The sequence below is a fragment of the Delphinapterus leucas genome, chromosome 1, assembly GCF_059928025.1.
Source record: "Delphinapterus leucas isolate spDelLeu-1000000601 "Yukka" chromosome 1, BTC_Dleu_Yukka2, whole genome shotgun sequence".
Lineage (NCBI taxonomy): Eukaryota > Metazoa > Chordata > Mammalia > Artiodactyla > Monodontidae > Delphinapterus > Delphinapterus leucas.
Window position 1 is genome coordinate 104,959,677 of NC_143129.1, and position 24,303 is coordinate 104,983,979.

At 36.4% G+C, this 24,303-nt stretch overlaps 1 protein-coding gene across 3 annotated transcripts in view; it reads left to right on the forward strand.

Moving 5' to 3' along the window:
- DPYD (dihydropyrimidine dehydrogenase) overlaps positions 1-24,303 on the forward strand; it is an 825,900-nt gene that overhangs the window by 534,899 nt on the left and 266,698 nt on the right. For all 3 annotated transcript variants that reach the window (XM_089919140.1, XM_022553288.2, XM_089919145.1), the window contains one exon: positions 6,968-7,051. In XM_089919140.1, the coding sequence (XP_089775266.1) occupies positions 6,968-7,051 (84 nt within the window). The remainder of the gene's footprint in view (positions 1-6,967; positions 7,052-24,303) is intronic.

Sequence of the window (24,303 nt, forward strand, 5' to 3'; positions counted from 1 at the left end):
ATTAGTTGTTTCACCAGAGGATACCATTTTATTTCACTATTTTGAATAAACATTTAAGACCACGTGGGTGGTTAAAAAAAAAGAACCTAGTACATTCTTAAAATATAGTAAATTCTACTAAATGCTGTTTTTAAAAGTTAATGCACATACAGTATATCTTTTTTGTCACATGCATGTTCTTGGAAATAGAACCATGTTGAACCAAACCTTCCTTTTCACTCTAACCCTAGAATACCCACACTTTTAATGTCTTCTTTTATGCATTCCTCAACCTGGTTTTCATTTGTCTTGTCTTATGAACACCATAAAACAGAAGCAGCCTCTGGAAAAGTTTTTACAGCTTGGTGTCAAATCAGTAGCATGGTTAGGCTCTGCTCAATTTTTTTTGGTTCAGTTATCTGATGACACACTATCCTACTTTTCTGGGGCATTGATAACCTATTCCAATTCCATGCAAGGAAGATCCATGAAGCACCTACTATGTGCAGAGTCCCTGGCCAGCCAAAACAAACGTGAATAAGGTAGAGCCTCAACTGTGTAGATATGTTCACAGTTTAAATGTGTATACCAAATGGAACCATACACAATAGTAGGTCTTGAATAGATCTTGAACTCATTTGAATAGATTTTTGAATCCATTTCTTTCTTAATGCGTGTTAGCTTAGAAAACAGAACCTGAGTCAAAATTAATGTGAAGATGCTTCATTGAAGGATTCAATTCCAGAGCGGTAAGAGTGAGGGCGGGGAAAGGCAATAGGAGGAAGGGAAAGCAGAGAGAGCATGGTGCATTCCAGAGCTGGCTGCCACTTCCCAAGGAGATGGAGCCAATCGCTTAGTCGTGTGGGACGGGGAGGGCTGTATGGAATTGTCCTGCCTCGCAGCAGTTTACAGGAGAAGAAGGGGGAGGGAGCTATCTACCGGTTCCTTCCTGTCTCCTGTCTCTCATTGGTAAAATTTTACACTACAACACTTCACTTTCTTCTGCACTTTTGTGTTATGTGTCCTGCCCCCTTTAGGTAGCTGCTAGGGAAGTCAAATCCCACAGCATATTGAGGGCACTGGCCCTCCTGGAGCTCCCACTTTGACAGGTACAGTGGAGGCTGTGACAGAGCCCCGCTCTCATCCTGAGGGAGCCGTGAGAGCTGGCAATGACGGGAGATGTAGGATAGCACTTTTTAAGCTAGTGGTAAAAGCTTGGGTGGCAATTAAGGCCATCAGATTTGAGGAGATATATAAATTAGGTGTGGCTCAATAAACAATGCTACCATCCTAATCTAAGTTCATCTCAGGATGCCCCACTAATCTCTCCCTCAATCAATCCACAGTCTTCCCACTACCTTTCTTAAGATGCAAAACTCCTGACTTGACCTACGTGGTATGGTAACTTGCCACTTCCCCAGTGTCACCTTGGGTATGTTCTTTACATTCCAGTCCCCGATGGCCTTCTTTCACTCCTCCAATACATTTACACCTCAGAGCCTTTGCTGTTCCCCTGGCCTGGAATATTCCCTCTTCCTCCACTCTGAGCTCCCTAACCAGTAGGTTAACCCCCTGTCCTACTCCTTCTAAGATCCTGTCCTCAAAAACTGGTTTACCATAAAGCTAATGAAGGTTAAGTTTCAGAGCCCTGACTTGTACAAGCTACTTCCAAGTGCCTGTACTAATTTTCTCTTTGTCATTTTAAAATTATTTTTCATTTTTAAAGAAGTTTCCCCAAATCGTACAAACTTCAGGCTCCGCCAAATCTGGGTCTACCTTTGCTTGTACCTTTTTTCTGCAGAGTTGAATAAAATGGTGATCAACAGTGATGTCATCATCCCTGTAACCTATCTTCCTTATGACAAAGCAAACTCTGGCCGGGGGCAGAGACCCCCATCTGGTTCACTGTTTAATTCCCATTTCCAAACATATAGCTTTGCCAGCCAGCGGATAGTCCTCAGATATTTGTTGAGTGAAGCAAAATAGAGGCACAGAGCTGGCATACTGGCATGTGACAAACAAAAAGGAAGCAATTATACAATAAATGGGAAGAGTGCACTTTATTGGGCACCAATGAACTTAAGATCCAAAGTTGAAGATTTTAAGTCAGGGACTTGATGAGGGATTGCCAAGGGTCTGGCTGTAACTGGTAGGATGAGGCAAGGAAGGCCCAGCTGAGAGGCATAGATGTCAAACCAGGTGGCCACACTATTCCTAGCAGAGAGTCCAAGTAAACCACTTTGAAGCCAGGTTCTTGTCATTTTTGACCTGGATCTGGGAGAGCAGTATTTCATAAAATTAAATAGATGTTGAGGTTAGGAAATCTCAAATAGACTGAGGTAAAAAGCAGAGAGACGCGTTACAGAAATATGTAGGACCAGTTGGATATAAGTCCCTGAACACTAACAGTAAGCAGGACAGAATGGAATCAGGGAAGGTAGACACCTAGTTGGAGACAAGAGGTAGTCACAGACTTTGTGCCCAGTGGGTCCCGAGCCAGTTCAGTGTTTACCTGTGCCACGTCCACTTCAAAGTGGTTTAAGATCCCAGAAAACTTGTGTCCCCAGTTTTGGATAGTTGAGACTAGTTGGCACTGTTGCTACATAGAAAGTTGGCAGTGGACCTCGTGTATTCTTTTAACAGAAGAAATTAAGAGAGAATCCAAAAAGAGTAGCTTCGTGCCTCTCCACCCTGCTTGGGCTCTGTTGTCCTTTGCCTGTTCCCCTGATCCATGGAAGATTTCCCTTCCCACTAGGACTCTGATGCACGACACCAAGCCACCCTCCACATGTCTGTCCTTCTCACTGTGCTTGGGCTCTGATATCCCACACTGGACCCTCATGGCTCTTCCTTAGATCTTCCTAGTCACCTACCTTGCTCTACCCCAACCAATGACTTTATAACTACATTGATCGGGAAGGAAGGGAGAGGTAAGGAAAGGAGAAGGGAAAGAGCTGTGTACCCGATTTTGCTGTATATATTGTACAAGGGTTTGTGGTTTTGCTTCCCTAGTTTCTCTGAGAGTTTTTATAAAATGATTCATAAAATTTTAGAAATCACACTACTACCACTACTCTGAGGATTCCTTAGAATAGTTTTCTTTTTTCCCCCTGAAGTATGGATAGCTACTCTAAATATTTTTCAGATCAAAGCTGAGGAAGGGCAAGTTGGAGATTCTAATTGGATGGATGGACTGAGAGACAGGTAGATAGATAGCAATTGTTTACACTCACATAGTATTTAATGTAGTCCAGGCACTTTTCTAAGTCATTCACTTTGATTAAATTTATTTATACCTTAGAAAAGCAACCTTATGAGTTACTTTCATTGTTTTCCACCTTTTAGAAGTGAGGAAACTGAGGCCAAAAGTTGTTAAATAATATGCCCAAACTCACACAGCTAGGATGTGGTAAAAGTGGGATTCAAACCCATGAACTCTGGCTCCATAGTCCACACTATTAACATATCATTCTACTTCATGCCGATAGATGGGTGATAGATAATATATGAAATTAGAAACAGCAAATTTTCTGTCACTGCCTTCACTAGATTACTTTATTGTATAATCATTTAGGTGAGGCAGAATAAACTCTGGGCTAAGTGACTAAACCAAAAAGCTTGTGACTAACAAGAGTAAGAATGCATGCCCAGTTTCAGTTAATTTAACATTTCATGCGAATTCAGCAATTAAGGCTTTTTGAATGCATATAGTTGCTTGGAAATAGAATTAACTACATTTTAAGGTGGTGTACCCTATGACAGAAATATTCAAGCAGAGGCCAGTTGAATATTCCCCATCTCTTGGTGTTACCTTGAGCAGGATTATCTGTTTTTGAAGCCTAGATGCTCATTTCAAAGGTCTTTCCAGGTGTGTGTGGTGAGTCAGTGTTTGTATACGTGTATAACACTGGGGACATTTTTAACAATTAGACACTGAACAGACTTTAAATTGGATAAGTGGTTTTACAAGATTTTAATATTTATTTAAAGTTTAGAAGCTTTAAGGATGTTGAGTTGTAATGTTTTGTTAACACACTGAAACAACTCCAGCCATGGAATAAGTGATTTCTAATCAGTTATGATAGTGACTAAGAATACAGGCTCTGGACTCAGAATGCTTGGGTTCAAGACCCTGCTCTCATTTACAAGCTATAAAACAATAAGTGAGTCACTTGAACTCTTTGTATTTTGGTTTTATCACTTGCAAAATGGGGATAATGGTATATCCCATTACAAAGAGCCTAGTAAAATGTCCGACATATTGTAAGTACGCAGTAAATGTTAGCTATTATTGTCTACTATGATAGCTAATTGTAAACTTGCACTTACAATTTAGGAAATGTGTATAATGTAAATATGTATACAAATATAGTATACGAATGGTACCTAAAAATTCCAAAATGTTGTTGAATTGATCTACTATTAATTGTTGCAATTCAACTAGCAGTCTAAAAGGAATAAAGAAGTCTAAAAGAAGTATTTGAAATAACTAAGAAATAATAAGAAAAGCGCAGTATTGTATATAATTACAACGTACTATGTTTTAATTAAGCTGGAAATTCCCACATGACATGGTTTTGAGATAGGTCATATTATCTCCGGTTTACACTAAAATAGATGGAGACAAAGAAAGTTAACTGACTTGCCCAAATTCCTTAGCAGCTCTAGGATTAGAGCTCAAGATTTTAGCAGTTTGTGCTTTGTCCAAGCTTACCACCAAACCAGCAGGAAAAAAATGTAGCATGATTCATGGTAATTTTCAAATAACATGAAGCATTTTAAAATTGAATTAAAGAAGCAAAAACCATAATAAAACCATGTTAGAAAATAGGCTGAATGAGCAAATGAATTTTCACAAATGTACAGAAGAAAAAGCAGACTCACTAATGAATAAAGGTGGGTAAGATATCAACCAAGAAAGAACTAACTAGAATTTTTAAGTTTGTGGAGGTCCTATTTAAAATTCATGAAACAGAAAAAAACAGGCTAAAATCTTGATTGATTAGGAAGAAAAGAGAGACTTGAAGAGACTCTGTGGCCTAAAGAAAGGTTTGGTACACCTAGAAAATAATGAACTTTTTTGTAAGTCTTTGTGTGATGCTATAGACATGTTATAATATTATGGGAACTGATTCAAGCTTCTGGTTTACCTTACTTAAAAGGAAATTGTGGCATTGGAAGAGTTCCAGAAGTTAGGTAAAAGAATTGTTTAGTTTATCCTCCATTCCTCAAATTAAAAAGCGTTCTATTTGTTCTTAGAGTTTTTACAGAAGACTTCTCAAAAATTCTGTCTTTCTCCAATTATTATAAGAATGCTTAGCATGAAATATTTTTTTCATTTTTAAGACCCATTTGTATACTAATGAATTAATGAGTTAAATAAGAAAGATTACCATTTAATTATTAAGGTAAGACAAAATTATCTGTACTTCATGTTTCTTAGCATGGACTTTTAAGAAATACAGTAAAATTGATTATCAGTTAAAAAACATGAAAGAAATAGGAGAGAGAGATTAAGAGGTACAGACTTCTAATTACAAAATAAATGGGTCATGGGTATGAAATGTACAGTATGATAAATATAGTCAGTAGTAGTGTAATATCTTTATATGGTGACAGATGGTGACTAGACTTACCATGGTGATCATTTTGTAATGTATAGAAATGTATAGAAATATTGAATCACTATGTTGTGCACTAGGAATTAACACAGTGTTGTAGGTCAATTATACTTCAAAAATAAACAAACTCATAGAAAAAGAGATCAGATTTATGGTTATCAGAGTCAGGGTGTGTTGGGTGAAGGAAGTCAAAAGGCATAAACTTCTGGTTATAAGATATACAAGTATTAGGGATGTAGCGTACAACTTGACTAATATAATTATCGCTGCTGTATGTCATATGTAAAGTTGTTAAGAGAGTAAACCCTAAGAGTTCTCATCACAAGGGCTCTTTTTCTTTTATTTGGTATCTATATGAGATAATGGATGTTCTCTACACTTCTTGTGGTAATCATTTCGTTATGCATGTGAGTCAAATCATTATGCTGCACACCTTAAACTTATTTAGTGCTATATGTCAGTTATATCTCAATGAAACTGGAAGAAAAAAATGAATAATATAAAGAGCAAAACCAAGAAGAAAAAGCAACCTGATGCATGTGTTCTTTTACTTTTTTATATACATAGAAAAAGTAGAAAATTACACATTAAATTGTTAACATTGATTACTTTAGAGGTAAGAAATTGAAGGAGAGAAGAGAAAGACTATTTATATTTTTCTATACTTTGGTTTAATTTGAACTGTTACCAAAATTTTATTTTACTTTTAAATTTATTTAAAGCAACATAGAACACAATGAATGGTGTTCCAGTTTGGGGAATTAACATGCTTGAATGCTCTGAAGCATATGAAAGCAGTATTAATGAGTAATAAAAGTTAATTGTTAAAAGAGGAACATTTAAAATTTTACTCAAATTCATTCCAGCTAGCCTACCACATTTTTCTTTGCACTGCTACCTCCAGTACCAATTATCCAGAATTAGTAAGATTTGTTTCTATGAAAATAGAAGCTGTGTAGGGCAGAATCAATGTGCTGTCAAACAGACCTGAGTTAAAATCTCTGCCGTGGCATTTGATAACCAGTTTTGTCATTTAATTCCCTTGAGCTTCAGTCTCCTCATCTGTAAAATTGGTACCCTAATAATCCAAGGATTATGAGAGTCAGAGATAACAAATATAACTCATATAGTGCAGTGAGTGTCATCTTATAAGCACTCAATAAATATTTGCTGTTGTTATTATTATTGCTGCCATACACACTCTCATTTGAGAGAGTCAGAATTTACCTCACAAGGTAGCCGTGGTACAGAAAGCAGAGTAGCTAAGATTTGGCAAATGTGACCTATGTTGAGTTATCAATGGTGAAACCTATCAGTACACGAATAAAGCTTTGCCTTTACTTTCATTTTCCTTCCACATCTTAAAGGCTTCTGGAGCAGATGCCCTGGAGTTAAATTTATCGTGTCCACATGGCATGGGAGAAAGAGGAATGGGCCTGGCTTGCGGGCAGGTAAGGACCACAACAGCTGCCATTATGTATGTCTGTGTGACAGAACAGTCCCTGTACGGAGAGTTACTATACCTTAGGCAGGAAGATGGGAGGATCAGATGAGTGGCTTGAGACTTCCAGGTCTGCATTGTTTAAATATTTAGTGCTTAAAAAGTGGAAAATGAGAGAAGTTGAAATTACAGCAACTGTTTAGGTTTATTGAGGAAAATATCACATTACGTGCTTGACAGGAGGTAATATTATAACAAATAGTTTTTAAAAGCGCTGAAGCAGAATTAGCTGATTTCAAATGCAATGTTCTTTATTCATTCCTGATGCTGATCCAGTTTCCCTGGAGCAATATACTGTACAAAATGCATTGTTCGTAGTGATTTTGTAGTAAATGGGGCACAGCACAAATTGCATTTTACATTTTTTAGCATATGATCATTATTCCCTAACTGTGTTTTGGGAGTTGCAAGAAGACTTTGATGCTATTTTTATTTTTGGATACAATAAATGGAAACTTCATGCTAAAGTACTTTCAAAAACCTAATGAATAGAATGTAGAAATATATGTTAATATGTAGAAAATATTGCATCTTTGTGTAACTAGATACAGTGTTATACGTTAAGGAACAATGTAAAAGCTTAATGCTAAAAAGGTGAGTATTTTGCATCTAATTTAGCTTTTAAGCCCATAGGGAAATGATGTGAATTAAATAATACAAAATGTTGTAATTTATGACAAATTTCCTAGTCCTAGAAAGTTTAGTTTTATTTCCACATCTGACTCAGGGCCTTGTACATAGTAGGTGCTCAATTCTTCAATTCTTTTTTTTTTTCAAGTCATAGAATTATTTGAATTAAACTCAGAGGCCAGAGGCCCTTAACTTGGGCAGAAATTTCTGCTTATTCAAATGAACATAGGTTGCTCTTTTCATATTAGCATTCAGGGAGGATTTTAAAGTACCTTGTAAATATTTAATTAACATTCAGAATAGATTTGTGACTTAGGAAGAAACCATTCTTTTATGGCAGCAGGAAAGGATGGCCTAGTCAAATGTTGCTCAAGTACATTCTCTGTTCCACTCACAACAGATTATCCAGAAGTGTGGTAATAGAATGAGCCTCAGAATTACCTGTAGAGGAAAAATACCATTGTATTAAATCATAACTTTTATAAGTCATATGATTAGGCAACTGTCAGTGTGTCAAGATGTGTAACTTCTTTAAAATGAGGAAGGTTCCTAAAAGGACACCTGCAGCAGGGCCTGAGGGAGTCAAGTTTCTCTCTTTACCCCGTTCCCAGTGTCTGAAACTTAGAACCAAAATATCTTTTAGTTACATGGATTAAAACAGCTATGGAAAATTTAAATCTATTGACTAATTTTTAAAAGAAAGATGTGTTTTAATATATATTCCTTGCCACAAATATGACAATTATTTTGAAAATGTTGCCCAGCTTTGAGTTTATTTTTTAAAGTAGACTTTTGCTCTGGGAACACCTCTAAACTTACCCAGCTGTTAAGTGTCTTAGGTGTATCCTCTCCAGAAAGTTATTTAGCCACACAAATTTTCTCGCAGCCTTTGGCTGAATGAAGATGCAAGTGCTAAAATTTTGCAGTCATGGAAAATTTGAACTCATGGAAAACATGTGTTCCAAAAACCATTATATCTTATACTGAAGGAAACTTAGAACCATTTCCATTTCACTTGTTAGTTATAATCTCTAAAACGATAACCAACTCTTTCTATTAGCCAAGTTTAGAAATTTTCTTTTGAATTATATCCTCAAATTGTATAATAGGAAAATAAAGCTAATTTAATCATTTTGCTCCAACATAATTTAAATGATTACTCTGCCTCGGGACACATGAATGTTCAATATTTTAAATAGCAGGAAGGAAGAATATTAGTGCATTGAAAAAAAAAATCTTTACTATAACTCTGAATTTTTAGAGTGTGCACAAAAACATCTGGGGCTTATTCATCTTTTCTGTCATTTCCTTTTTTCCTTTCTCTGTCCCCTGTTCCCACTGGCTCTTCTTCCCTCCCTAAGGTTCATAGTTTTAAACACTTGCAAGTTGGTGGGATGGGGAATTTGTACTCGGTGTAGGGGGACTGAGGAGCCATTCCAATTCATTTTTCCCGTCACAGTGTGATCCTGAATCCCATCTGCTGAAAGCTCCCTTTGTGCCAAGCACAGACCTGTGTGTATCTCCAGAGCCTGATAAATGTTTGCTTCATGAATGAAACAAACTGACCTTAATTCCATGGCTAGAATATTTATCCATTGGAAACACTCTCTTGTACTGTCCACATTTCTGGTGTTTCTAGAAACAATAGTGATTTTAGCTCAAGATGAGGTAAGGTATCATAATACAGTACATTTTCCTCTCTAAACATCTGTTTTATTCTCCTTTATCTCAAATATTTTCTTGCAAATATCAAATAAGTGAAAAGTACTGCCTTTGTACCTAAGTGCTTTTAAATTAGCTGTATATATTTAAACATATACATATATATTTAAACTCTTTATGTTTCCATAACTGACTAAAAATTGTGAAATATATGAATAGAAAAGGCTCTAACCTTTACAGCACAGAGACATCATATATATTTATGGAATTTATACAAATAAATAATATCTCAAGCCGACCTTGGGAATTTGAATTGTATATTCCCTGCATGGTGAAACTTCATATAAAATCTTAAACACTTAGCATGACACTTTCTAAGTGTTTAAAGGCAGTCTCATTCTTTATTCTTTCCATCAACCATCTATGTCACCTTGATCAAGCCACTTACTCTCCTAAAGCATCAGTTTCCATTTCTATAACATGGAATTTGAACTAGATGATCTCTAAATCCCCTCCAGCTTTAATGTTCTTTAAATGCTAACATTATAGGCAGCAGGCTAACATGTAATTTTTTAATCTACCCATAAAGAGCATTGGTAAAACAAGAACAACTAAAGAAATAAATGCATATCATGTTGTTCTTTTTAAAAACATTAACATTTTCCCTGGCCTGCATAAAGGTCAACGTTTTACTTATTGCTCAAGTAAAGGTGAAAATGTGCTCTGGTTTGGGTTGTGTATACTCCAAAGAGTCAGAGGTATATTACAACATGAAAATTTTTTCTGTCTTCTTCCTTCTGCTCCTAACAATCCTCTGAAGTAGGATGAGTTTTTATCCCATTGAACAAATTAAAAAATAAGAAACAAAACACCTGAGCTTCCATGCTTCCCAGGTCACAAAGCTGGTCAGTGGCTCCTGGGGCCTGAGTTTAATTAGCATGTAAGCCTGAATATAGGAAAGGCACGGAGAACAGTTCCTAATAAATCAGTGCTTGAATATTAGCATAAATATTATTATTATTAATTTAAAATTAAGTGCAGGACTAAGTAAGCTCTAAGTCACAAACAAACCTGAACCTACTATGGAGGTGTTCTGCCTCTTGGGAATAAGGAAGCTTCTCTGATGTCTTGACATTCAAATTTAAATTTGTCTTCATGCAATCTGTGTAAACCAATTTCCTGTGGCACCATATTACTTCATAAAGGTACTTGAACTACAATAAATTCTCTAAAGTCCAGATGAAATGGCACCTCTTTGAGGCCTTCTCCTTTTCTGAAATGCTAAGTGTTCATAGGGCATTAAGTGAATATCCCTCTTTTGTCCTTTTAGAATTATACTGAACATTTTTACTTCCGCCCTGTAGAACTTCCTAACCTAGATTCACACAGAAGCTGAATAGACCTTGAGTAGCTTTCTACTGTTGTGGTGGTTGTTTTGTTTTTGAAATTATTACCAACATTTTAAAAACAGGTGGCTGGACAAAAAAATTCGACTTCTTAGGTCTCTTGCAATAAGGAAGATATGGCCACACTTGGCCTGCACTGCCATGCAGCAATGAGGAACTAGAGCTTAATTAGGCTCCTTTAACAATGTATTTGGTACATGTAAACAGCAGCAAACATTTGACCAAGGATAAGTGCTCATTCGCAACTTGGATTTGATCAGTATGTGCCTGTCCAGTTCAACCTTTAAGTATTGAAACCAAGCCTTCCCAGCATTTTTGCTAATCCTCTGGGTTCCTGACGTTGAAGATTCTCTAGGCTGCCTTCTTCAGCCAGCAGTGTCTTTAATTCTTAGACCCTCCATCAGCTACCAAATGAAAAATAGTTGGTGGGGGCGGCGTGGGGTATGGGATAAGTTGCCTTGTCTTCCTACCTTCCTATTTTATCTTCCACATAGCAAAAAAGGAGAGCAAGAGGAAACATGCTCCACAGGACTTTAAAATACTGGTTACATAATCCCCATGATTTTTTGTCCTTGCCATCAGAAAGCATACATTTTTAAAGTCTTTTCTTGAGTTACTTTTCACACCAGCTGTTTCCTTCTTTGCCTTGAGTCAGTGATGTGGCACAGACTCTCAGAACTGAGAGGAACCTTGAAGATTTCCCAGTTCAGCCTCCTTATTTAGAGGACAGGAATTGGGGACTGGGAAGTGATCTAAATAACCTTAGCCTGAGGTAACCAACTAACAAGGCTCAAAGCCTGTGATGCCCTTGTCATTGACCCCCATCCGGTGCTCTGTCCAGTATTTTCTACTTTGTCATTTGGTTGTAACCAAATCTCTAGGCAACTGAATAAGTCAGTCAATTGCCCTAGAAACTTCTTACTTTGTACCTTCTTGAATACTATTATTCCTTCCGCCTGGAATTCGCATCTTTTCAACTGAAATTATTCAAATAAAAAGCACCTGTCTAATTCTATTTCAAATGACATCTAATTCATTAATTGGGTATGTTTTATCAATCAAACAAATCTTCCATGAGAAAGGAAAAATAATATTTTATATATGAACAGGTTAAAGGTAGAAACTATCTCATTTCAGTCTATGGTGACCTAGAGATTGAATCACTGTCAATGAATTTGGATTTCTTTACCTAACAGTTCTAACAGGCTACAGAGATGTTATTTATCTGGCCCTTGGAGGATTCTCATTGTTCAGTGTTTTGGGTGCCATGGTTTGGCTTTCATTGTGGGTGTGATTGCTAAATAGTGCACAACTAGCTTGGTAACAATTCCTTTGGATGGAAAATTCCAAAATGATAGTATGTAATTGGAGAGAAGACTACTCTAGCTTTACAGGCAAAGCAGAGTTCTGAATAAAGATGGCAGTGTCACATCATCACCTGCTATGTCTTTCTATCTCACAGCCCCCTCCATTTATTTACGTACATTCTCTGCATAGAATTTCCAAACACTGGATTATTCAACTAAAACAGTCTTAACATTAATTTTCTCATCAGGAAATACGTATACAGTCCTGCTTTTTATGATGATTTAGCTAAGCAAAACAAACTAGTTTAAAAGTGATAAATCTTAAAATGTTCAGTGATCTTAGATAATTGTTGAGTTATATTAAGATCACCTAAAGCAACACTTTGATATTTCCCTCATGATCTGTTCTGTGTCCAAATTTAATTTACATAAACTCTGTATTTTTATTAAGAAAAGAGAGAAAGGATTTGCTTCTGTTAAAACATGCCAACATTTTTCATAAAACACAGATTATTGCTCTTGCCCTTGCCAGACAGCAGATGTCTGTCACCAGGAAGAGAATCCAAAACTAAATGTGAGGACCACGTTGCCCCAGATGTGCTAGCACTTCCCTTAGGAAATAAAACCTTTTTCCAGCAGCTGGGCTAACAGACCCTCTATCTCATATGCAATACAAGGTCTAGGGAACAATGACCACAGCCTTGCCTCAATCTGGTCCCCGTTGAATGTCTGCAGAGGGGACAGTATAAAGATACCTCTTTTAAAGCCAAAACAGCTGACAAGTGATAGCACTTTCTATATTTCCCAGGGGTGAAATGCAGGAACTCAAGAGTATGAGAAATCTTAAAGGTTAGAGAAAGAAATGTGGGAGCCCCACCAGTGGTAAAATACAACAAACTCAAGTCACAGTGACCTCTCTGACATCTCTTGGGGGAATCTAAGGTGAGGCTTACTGCTGAGTTAAATTTTCTTTTTGATACTGGTTAGGTATGTGCCCATGAGACCTCCTCTGTTTAAGGTTCTTGATCATCCCTTCTGACTCTAGCCTCTCTAAGAAACATGGGTGTCAAAATGTTGCTTTGTCCTGAATGTGGTGTTTAACTTTGCTCTAATCAACATGGATGAATGTAAGTTCGGGCTAGGAAGTTGTTCTTGAGGTCTATGAGCTGACTGGCTAAATGTGGGCTAGGCTAGGTTAGCCTCAGTGGGTTGAGCCCCTGAGACGTCACAGGTTTGGAAATCACTGCACTGTAAAATAACCTCATTCCTGGAAGACGGACAAGAAATGGGTGCATGGTATAAGCTTCTGCAAAGCCACTGAAATCTGATATTACCCAAATACATTTTACTATGCTGCTTTCTTTTATTTTTCCTTTTGGCGGTATAATTTTGGAAGTGCTTTAAAATAAATTATCAACTTGGTTATGAGAAAGAGCATATCTGATTAAAAAGAAGTATTTGCTTTACACTATATTATGTTGCCTAATTTTTTATTTGATTTTAATTCCCAGACATTCGCATAGACATGGGTGCTTGGATAAGTAGACAACTACAGGAGATCTGTAAGAGGCATTTACAGAACTGCCAGTATTTTGCCTTAAGCTGGTTCTCTATGAGTTTTTCAATTTTAGTTATTAATGTTGGTTAATGATATAACAATGATCCCTTTCTTTTAAAAATAATAAATCTTTAGTAGAAAGCAACACCCTTTAAATCTAACTGAGATACTAGTTCTAGATCAGGAAGTGTCATTGTTTTTATCTAGAATAACAATCATGGGTCTGTCAGTTAAAAAATATATATGTATATATATATATATTTAGTACAAATAGGTGGACCACCTGGTGAATGGTTGCAGGAAAAACATCTAAATATGTATTTTCAAACTTAATGTGGTTTTTACTACACTCATCATGTTATAATCCTGAAATAAAGCAGCAATAGCATTTCAAATTGTTTTAAAATCACTCTCAAATGATCACATCGCAGTGAATTTGAGAGTTTTCTATATGTCTGTTGACTATAGCACAAAGATGAACCAAAAACATGTTTGACCTAAAGAGAGAGATGTGGGAATGAGGTGGGGAGAGGCTATGATCTTAGTCTGTGATATCATGCAGCTTGTATACCATAATGTCACACCAGAATAAATAGGTATCAGCAGTGCAGAATAGAAACAAAGTTGGAAACCAAAAATACTAAGATAGAAATATTGGCAGTGGAATGGCGGGTCCAGTCATGGGATCCAACTAGCCTAGACTATTTGAAAGAACTGGCAAATAGGACTTGAGTCCTGCATTAATAGGGACAAAAGACCCAGGAGTAAAAGGACACTGCATTTTGGGCTAAAAAGCAAGACTGGACCAGAAAACTAATAAGAACTCAGGAGCTAACAGACTCGGAGGCAGCAGAGTTCAAGATAAGGCAAGAGAGAGGATAATGAATAAGGCAAATCAAGGGAAGGCGTAAGAGGCACTGCTTTTAAGAAGACCGTAAAATTAAGGCAACTTCTACTTCAGAGAGGAAGTTTTTATACATTTCTCACTGGGGTAGAAGTAATCTTTTAAAGTACAATCAGTTTAAGGCTTCCAGCTGGGAGTAGGTGAGCAATGTTAGGAAGGAGGCACATGGGTTTATTTGACTATGGAAGAAAATATTGCCCCTCCCTACCCCCAGAAAAGTAAGTCAAAGAAAATAGATTTATCAAACTCATAGCATTTTACAGCCTAGGAGTACTGATTCAAAATTGAAATTTCTATGTCTTTTGTTACCATCGTCCGGCAGTCACATTCCCAGGGAACTGTTACATCCCCCATCCCCTGAAACACATGAGGAGGTCCTTAAGGGGAATCACGGATTTTACACAAACATGAAGTCTGTGTTGACGTCGATTACACTGCAGAAATCTTAATGACAGTCATGTTTGGAGCTAACATTGTTTTTGTCCTTTCAAAAAAAAGTCAATTTATCAAGTAGCAATATGATTAATTAATACATACTCTGAAAAAGAAGTTTTGTTTAAAGAGATACCAATTTAAAGCATGACTGTCAATTTTAGCCACTTTGAGATGTCTTAAATATCTTTGGTTCTTTCCTCATATTACTTGCTATTTATTTTTTCTAGAAATGATAGGTTGGGTGTTTATTCTTCCCTCCCTATCTTTTGTTCCTGGGTGTATTCAGCTTTAAAAGTCCTCATAGATCAAAGGTAACTGCAAATTCAATTACATTTAATGCATGTTAATCACTCATCAAAAAAGAGAATGCAGGGCTTCCCTGGTGGCGCAGTGGTTGAGAGTCCGCCTGCCAATGCAGGGGACACGGGTTCGTGCCCTGGTCCGGGAAGATCCCACATGCCGCGGAGCGGCTGCGCCTGTGAGGCATGGTCGCTGAGCCTGCGTGTCCGGAGCCTGTGCTCCGCAACGGGAGAGGCCACAACAGTGAGAGGCCCGCGTACCGCAAAAAAAAAAAAAAAAAAAAAAAAAAAGAGAATGCAGATTTTTTTTCTCTTATTTGTAAAATTTCTCATCCTCTATCAAATGAGATTTCTGTTGCCAGTTTTCCATTGCCAACATTTTTCTTTTCTTGACTATGGAAGAAGCCGTATGGCAACAGAGTAGGCATTCCATTCCTGTTTTCTCTATCACTATGTTTTGCCTAATATGGGAGAACTTGGTATATGAAGGAACAGTTAGCTCCCTTCACTTCTAGTGTCTGTTCTTTGTTCCTCTTTCCTGCATTCACTCTTGATCCTCCTTCTATGTTCTATCACCTAGGTCTCAAACTTTTAGAAACTAGCCTTTTTATCTAGGAGAAATAGATTCTAGAGACCCTATTTTGTACTCCCCAAATCATCATATATTTCCCTACTTTCATTCATTCAACAAATATTTAGAGTATCTACCATGTACCAAGAATTGTGTGAAATGCTAAGAATACAATGATGAGCAAAATTAGACATGTTCTCTGTCCTCATGTAGCTTTCCATTTAGTAAAGGAGAGAGATATTGGATGAATAACCCCACAAACAGTAAAGTATGACTGGCATAGTAACCATGAAGCAGTGGTCCAGGATACTTGAAGAGCATGTAGTATGAAGTTTCTGGGCTACTCTGAAAGGTCAAGGAAGGATAACTTAAGGAAGTGATATTCGATCTGATAACTGAAATATTTAGAGGATTTTTAACTAAGTGAAATGATTGGGGTGGGTTAGAGCATTCCAGGCAGTGGAAACAACATGAGCAAAAGCCTTGTGGCTGAAATAACTCCTGTGGAAGGGCAAGAAATAAGAATGGGGTGCTTAGAGCAGATGTGTGTGGCACAAGACGGTATTGGAGAGGAAAATATAGGTCATGCTGTCTAAGACCCCATAACCAGGCCTTGTTAAGCATTTTAATCTTATCCAAACAGCAGTGGAAAGCTATTAAAGGGTTTATTGAATATGTGTGTGCACATGTACATGTGCATATGTTTGGTGAGTGGGACGGTGACAATGGTGGGGATGATAGGATTATATTTTCATTTTGAGAGAATAGAATAGAGGAGCATGAGAATGGACTTGAGAAGACCAGCTGAAATCTCTTGCAGAAAGTAGTTCAAGTAAAAAATATTAATGGTTTGTAGCTTAGATGAAGAAAATGATGGTGGAGATAGAGAAATGGATATGCCAAAAGTAAGGAGTATATTGAACACCAATTGAGGATGAATTGGCTATGAGTTTTAAGGAAGAAACAAGTGGAAAGATAGTTCTTAGCTTTCTGTCTTCTGCAGATGGAGGAATTCTGGTATTATAAACTAAGATAGGTATATTAGCTTATGTAACTGATGGTACAAGGTTGAAGTTGACCTCATGATTGTCTGGATCCAGGAAGACAGATGATGCCTTCAGCATTCACACTCTCTCCAGCTTTCTCTTCTTTGTTCCATGGTGTAGTGAGTGACTCATTCTTACCCACAACAGATAAGCATTCTTTATCCATCTGATGACCTAGCCTCAGACAAATCCATGGTTTATAATCCCAACTATCAAGGGATCTTTACTTTTCCAATCCTGGACCATGAACTGATATCTGTGATTCTGATATTTTCAGTATACCTTCTCCAATCCTTATCACTAAGCTCTTATTAAAAAATTTCCTCTAAATGGAGCCATCCTTATTTTAAAAATTAAAAACTTACACATATAAAATTTTGAGTATTATATATATTAGATATTCACTCTCTCTATAGAAATGATAGATTTAGTGTAAAGGGAATTACAGTTTTCCCAATAGATAGTAAATAAGGAATTATAGTTTTGAGGTGGCTACAAAGAAAGTTACCATTTTGTATATATATATATATATGTGTGTGTGTGTGTGTGTGTGTGTGTGTAATAAATAAATAAATAAACACCAAGATAATAAATTCATGAAGAGTTTTTATGAACAATAGAAATTGAGTTTATTCACTTAGTGCCCGTATTATTCTAGGCAATTTGCTAGGTCTTTCTATACATGGAATCACATCCACTCCTCAATCAACTTTGAGGTGGAAGATAGAACATTATCTATATTACAGACAAAGGAACTATGGCTAGAGTGACTTGCTCTACATTGAACCCCCAAGATTAATGTTATTCTGACACATGCTATGTTCAGTAAATACTTTTTGGACAGATTAATAAAGGTATGAATGGATGAGTGAATGAATGAATGAGTGGATGAATTAAGCCTTCATACAAAGTGGTTTTCTGTGCCATTTTTATTGAGAAGATCTGGAGCAGAACATTATTTTCTGCTGTCTCCATGCCCACCACCTAATGGCAGACAGTTCTGGATTACAAATGCCTCCTGAATGTCCCCTCACACTTTGAGAGCAGGTACCATCACTGACATCTGCCAGGCTCTGATTCAAGGTCTAACTCATGTAATCCTCATCACAACTCTATGGCATATGTACTATTATTAATTCCCATTGTACAAAGGGGAGAGTCCAGAGATTGAAAGTGTAAGTAATGTGGCAGAGTCACATAGCAAGTAAACGGCAGCATCAGGATCCAAAACCTGGGCATATGATTCATGAACCTCTGCTCCCAACCTCAGGCACTAGTGCCCCTAAAAAAAGAATTTTAAAGAAGTAACCCCTGGCTTTACTAATCATAGAAATGGATACATATCTTAATGATGCATGTCTTTGAAGATAGTGCTATTTGTGGAAGTAATGAAAACTCTTCTATATAAACTACTGAAAAGGCCATGCTCCTGAAAATGATTGGTAAAAATAATTTGAATGATCTTTATTTTTATGTCATATTTATTTTTTCTGTATCCAAGTTCATTTCTAAAAAGAAGCCCTAACAGTTCTTTTTTAAATCTCCAGACGTGATTAAAATACAGTGCAATTTTACAGCCATGAATGTTCATTTTCAAGGACTGTTTTTATTCTAAAAATCCATTTTTTTTTGTTCCTATTTAACATCATCCCTCCCCTAGAGGAGGCAATATGTGATATTGAGCATTCAGAAACTACTCCTGATAGATGGTGATTATTCAGGAGAAGCTGAAGAGGGGTGAAAAAACTCCCACAGAGGTGCCCCAGAGTTAATTCGCCCTTTCTTCACAGGGTAGAGAGCACTAAATATGCAGAGCACCATCCTGACCATAAGTGGTTCTGTCCTCGCTGGCCATTCCACAGCCCTACCCCTCTACAAAGGGTGGATCATTAAGCCATCCAACGGTGGGGAGTATTTTCATATAGCTGTTGCCCTTTAGAACAGCCTGGCAGCGAGTGACCATAATAAATTATGCACTGCTCTGTGAGGCTGTGACACAATGCACTGGTGGAACAGTGGGGGTGTTAAAAAATCCATTATTTGAAATTTTTGTTTCTTTTTCTTACTAGATTCCATGCTGCTCTTTTCCTGTCATCTTGATCCTTTTTTTCGTATCTATTGTTTTGAGGGTTTTGTGTCTGACAGTTCTTTTCTACTGCTGGTTTTGTCCTTTTTGTTACGTTGTTTCTGCCTTCGTGGGCTCCCCCACCTCCTTTTCTTGGTCTTGTATGTCGTGAGCCTTGTTCTTTTCTGTCACACAGTCATTTGCTTTACTTTTCTTTCTCTTTCTGCCTTATTGTCTCATGTAACGCAAAAACAAATTATCTTTTTGTTGGCATTCTTTTACATGGTGTTATGTGGTTGTCATTTTCCCTTCAGGATAGGTGCACTTTACTGTACGTGATATTCGTTTTGGTTCCAAGAATCCTACACACACGTCAAGAGGAGTGCCAAGGCTGATGACAATAAAAAACAATCAAAGCAACCAGTAAGAATTGTTCTTTGAGAAGAGTGCAGACCTATTTCTTCCCTGTAGATCAATTCACATAGAATCTGTATGTTTTTGTTCCTAATTTTCTGTATTATTCAGGGTTTTCATTTTTCCAAAAGTAGGTCTATTATTCCAAAGTGGCAATTATGTTGACACTATTCCTGGCAAATCTACCTATTTGCTTTCCCTTCATTGTTTTTCTATTGATGAACACAGCCTGAAAAGATAGTCTGGTAGCTGAAACATCCATTCATTCAATTAATTAATTAGTTATTAATTGAGCAACTATTATGTGGTAGGAATTGTGCAGGTGTTGAGGATACTGGATACCATCAGCTTTGTTTTGCATTTTTGCATTCTTTAATTAGTCGTGTTCCTTATCCCCAATTTCTTTCCTCTTTCTGTGGACACCTCATATTGCTGTCTGTTATTCTGCCTTCTCCATTTTCTCTTCCTTGATCCTTTTGGACCTAGCACTCCTATTCTTTATCTAGATTTATTTACAAAGAATTTCTGATTTTCTTCCTAAATTGGATTAGAAAGCTCAAATTTCCTTGGCAGTGAATATCCGAGAATATGCCAGATTCTTCAGTCTCATTTTTGAGTTGCATTTAAAGACAAACATAAACAGTATCCTCACGTCTGGTATGATTATGGATTTTTGTAATATTTGCAGTAGGTGAATTTAATTGTATTAATATGTATACTTATTAAATATTAGTGTAATTAAATAAAAATCTATAATTAAACTCTTCCTTTTGCGGCATTTAGTTCCTTGTTCCTTTTAAATGTTTCTCCCTCTGTTTGCTTTTATTTGGTTGTTTATTTTCTCTTTCTGTAAAATTACTATTTTCTAATTTGGCTTCTCCTGAATCACCTTTGGTTTTCTGTTTCTATCTCTACTGTATTTTTATACTTTCATTCTCTATTTTTTTTACTTTATTGTATTCCAGGGTTGTTGCTGTTTTTATTTTTTTGGTACTTGATATTTTAAATAAGAATTGCTTTAGTAGCTCAGAAAAGCTAGTTTATTGTTTTTTGACACTTAAATGATTTTCTTCTATCTCCATAATCATTTTCTTTATATTTTTCATCTCTCCACTCTTCCTCATGTCTCCAAATTTCTAGTTAAGTGTTTCCTTCATTTTGTGGTTTCTTTTTCTCTTTTCTTGCCACTTTGAATTCTGCCCTTTAACTTTTTCCTGTATGTCTTTTTTTTTTAAAGAAACACTGGTCCCTTTAATATCATTTTACAAATGCCATTGGAACAACTTCTCTTATTTTTACTAATTGGCCTTCAGAGTAAACTCTCAAACTTGTAATATAGTGCATTTTATGCACCCAAAAGAATAAGTCAGTTGTCCTGTCAGCTTCCAGATGAAGTAAAATGCTCGTGTTATTTTCTCATATATTTCACACTTCCGTTTTTAATATTGTCTTCCTTAGTTGGGAGAAGAGAAGAGGGAGGAACATATATAAAGAGCTATCAAGATGTTGTAAAAGTGAAAGGGAGATAATAAACTGAAAGTAAATAAGCAAATGTGGTAACTAGGACACTTGCATCCTTAAAGGATGCCATGGGGGAAATATTTTTGGTGGCAAGATAGAAGATGAGAAGTTCAGGAAACCTCCCACAGATTTGTTCCTAAAAAGCGGGGCTTTTATAGCTGATTCCACTAAACGAAACTGACTTTTGTATTAGGTGAACCCAGTTCACCCTCTATAGTTTTATTCATCCCATTACTAAATGGCTCAGCCTTGACGAGGCATCACTCCTGTTTTGTGTGCCTTTGACATGATGTCCTAATTTTTAAAAGTCTACAGTATCAATCTCTTTTGAATCTCCTATTGCATTTTTATCAACCGGATTCCACTTATGATATAAACCATTGACTAAATGATAACATTTTTTAAATCAGCATATAAAACAATCCAAAAAATTACATCATATGTTTTCTCCTGATTTTATGACTTATAGTACCATGAATAATTGAAGTTCACTTCTTCCTGTGCCTTCCTTGACTGGTGTCAGTCTTAATATAAAACCTGTCATCTTTAAAAAAAAAACAAAAACTCTCCAAAATTAAACTATTAATTTATCAGTTAGTTTATTTGGCTGACCCCTGTACCCAAACTTTCAGATCACCTCAAATTTGTCAAATGGAATAGTTGCCTACAGAAGTTATCCAGTCTTATATGTAGATTAGTAAATATAAAATTGGCATGGGCAACACACATTCTGGTATAAGTTGTGAACATAAAAATAGAGAAAGCAGGTAAATTTAGAGGGCTATATTATTATTTTTTAAATGTCTGTATACAGTGGTACACTTCAGATTAGGAAGCTGTTTAAGTAACGTATTTTGGGCTAAATCTTATGACTTGAATATTTAATTTCTTCCTTCTCACCACCAATACCCCAGTCAGTATTATAATAAAGTTTAATTTACTTTGTTAAAAAGGAAGTTTTGGGCTTCCCTGGTGGCGCAGTGGTTGAGAGTCCGCCTGCCAATGCAGGGGACGCGGGTTCATGCCCCGGTCCGGGAGCCATGGCCGCTGAGCCTGCGCGTCCGCAACGGGAGAGGCCACCACAGTGAGAGGCCCACATACTGCAAAAAAAAAAAAAAAGGAAGTTTCGATTTCCTCATGACTCCCTTTCTTTTGTGGTGCCCTTCCCTGTCATTCTTACCTCTCTCTCCTGCTCTGAAGAGGAGCAGTCCCAGGTCTAAGACTACTTTCATCTCACAAGATTTAAAAAAAAAAAAAAAAAATTCTCATGGTTTACTTTCTTTTATTTCTTTAATTATATTTTTCTTCTTTTTGTGCTTACTTAGCGTTTTTCTTGTTTGAATGTGTCTTATGGTTTCTGATTCTCATAGAATCATCACTAATTTTTTGATAAGAATTTGTAGGATTGGCTTACATTGCTAGCAACAAATAGCTCTTGTTTTTTTGAGAGTTTACTATATGCCAGGAAATGTGTCAACATTTTACATAGATTATATTATTTAATCCTCAAACAACCCTCTGAGCTAGTGTTACCGTGTTCCTGATTTTTGCAGATAAAGGAATAGAAGCATAGGAAGGTTAAGCAATTTGTCCAAAATCCTGCAGCCAAGACATGGCCAAGCCAGGACTCAGAGTCAGGGTGTGTAACTACAGGCCTGTACACTTCACCACCACTCCATAGCTCCTCTTCTAAAGTGATGCCACGTTATATTAATTTGTTTTTAATCTTGATGTAAGAATAAGCGATTTCCTCGTTGTATCTTTCTTCATCATTAAATCTGATGAGAGGAGAACTCTATCTATATGGGAGGTTTGAATCCTATGGTGTTGACATCTTGATCCATATGCTCCTTAGCATATTTTCTTGGCTCCTTTCTGCCCACCAACCACATGAGATTAGTTTATGCATGAAAGTGACTTTTGTCCTACCTCCATTTCTAATGTAAATATTTTCTAACAGCAGGTCTATATCACATTCCTTTTCATATCCTCCTCATTGCCTTGTACCTTAATGGTTTCCAGATAAAGGGTCAAAATTATAAACCTGCTGTTCAGTGCTCATCTTACAACAGATGAGTCTTCTCATGATACAGGAGAAAAGAAGGCAAGGCATCATCCTTCCTTCAATGTAGGCCAAATAGAGAAGTCTCAGAGTCCTTCCTAAGTGGTCTGTTTTGCAAGGACGTCATTCAGCTTTACACATTTTTATTTTCTTCGTTTACTGGAATTGAGTACAAAAGACGAAGCAGGATAACTCGGCTAAGCAGTTAACTTTATAGAATCCAAGGATCTCATATACTTGAAAAGGTTTTGTAGAATTTTTAATAAATACTTCCAAAGAGCTTATGTTTTTATTTCGAATTACAATTCTACAACATTTAATCCCTTGTTATTGCTTTGTCAGACTTTTAATTGAATTATTCAAAACATGAAACAAAAGGAAAGAGTTGTAGATAGCACAGTAATATTAGCAGAATTACCAGAGTGCTGAGAATTATTAAAGAGGACATTATGTTTGTTAATCGGGCATTTAATTTTACTTCTGATTATTGATGGAAAACATCCTCTTGGAAAGGATTTTTTTCAAAAACCGTAATTGTGACAATACTGTCTTAACATCCATGGATATACTGTACAACCAAAAGCTGTTTGAAACCTAATTAGTCAAAAAGACTCATAATTTTCATTTTAACTATAGAATGGCTGACCAACATTATAGTCAGATCGGCCTTTTGTGCATAGGAAAAAGCAGCCCTTCCAAAACTAGCTTCAAAAAATGGGAAGTGTTTGGAGAAAAAATTTTAAAGTATTACAGACTATAGCAAAAAAAGGAATACCCCCCTCTCAACTCATTTTATAAGTCAGGCATAACCTTGATATTGAAAGGTCAGTGTGAGAAGTTGCAGGCTAATCTCACTCATGAGCATTGATACAAAATACCAAACAAAATATTAACATGTTGAATCTCACAATGCATAAAAAATGTGAACATAGCATGACACTTGGGGCTTACCTCAATAAAGCAAGGTTGGTTTAACCAAAAAAGAAAAAAATTAATTAAGGTAAATCATCACATAAACAGTCAAAAGGGAAAAAATTCATATGATCATCTCAATAGCTACAGAAAAAATGTTTGATAAAATTCAATATCTATTCATAATTTTAGAACCATCTTAGAAAACTATGAATAGGAATGAATTTCCTTAAAGTGATCTAACATGTTTGCAAAATACTTGCAATATATATTATTTTTGCAATAATACATATTGCAAACTTAATGGTAAGCCTTTCTTTAAGATCAGTAGTGAAACAAGGATACCTGCTATTTGCATATCTGTCCTACATTGTACTAGATATAAAATGTCAATGCAGTAAGACTAATTA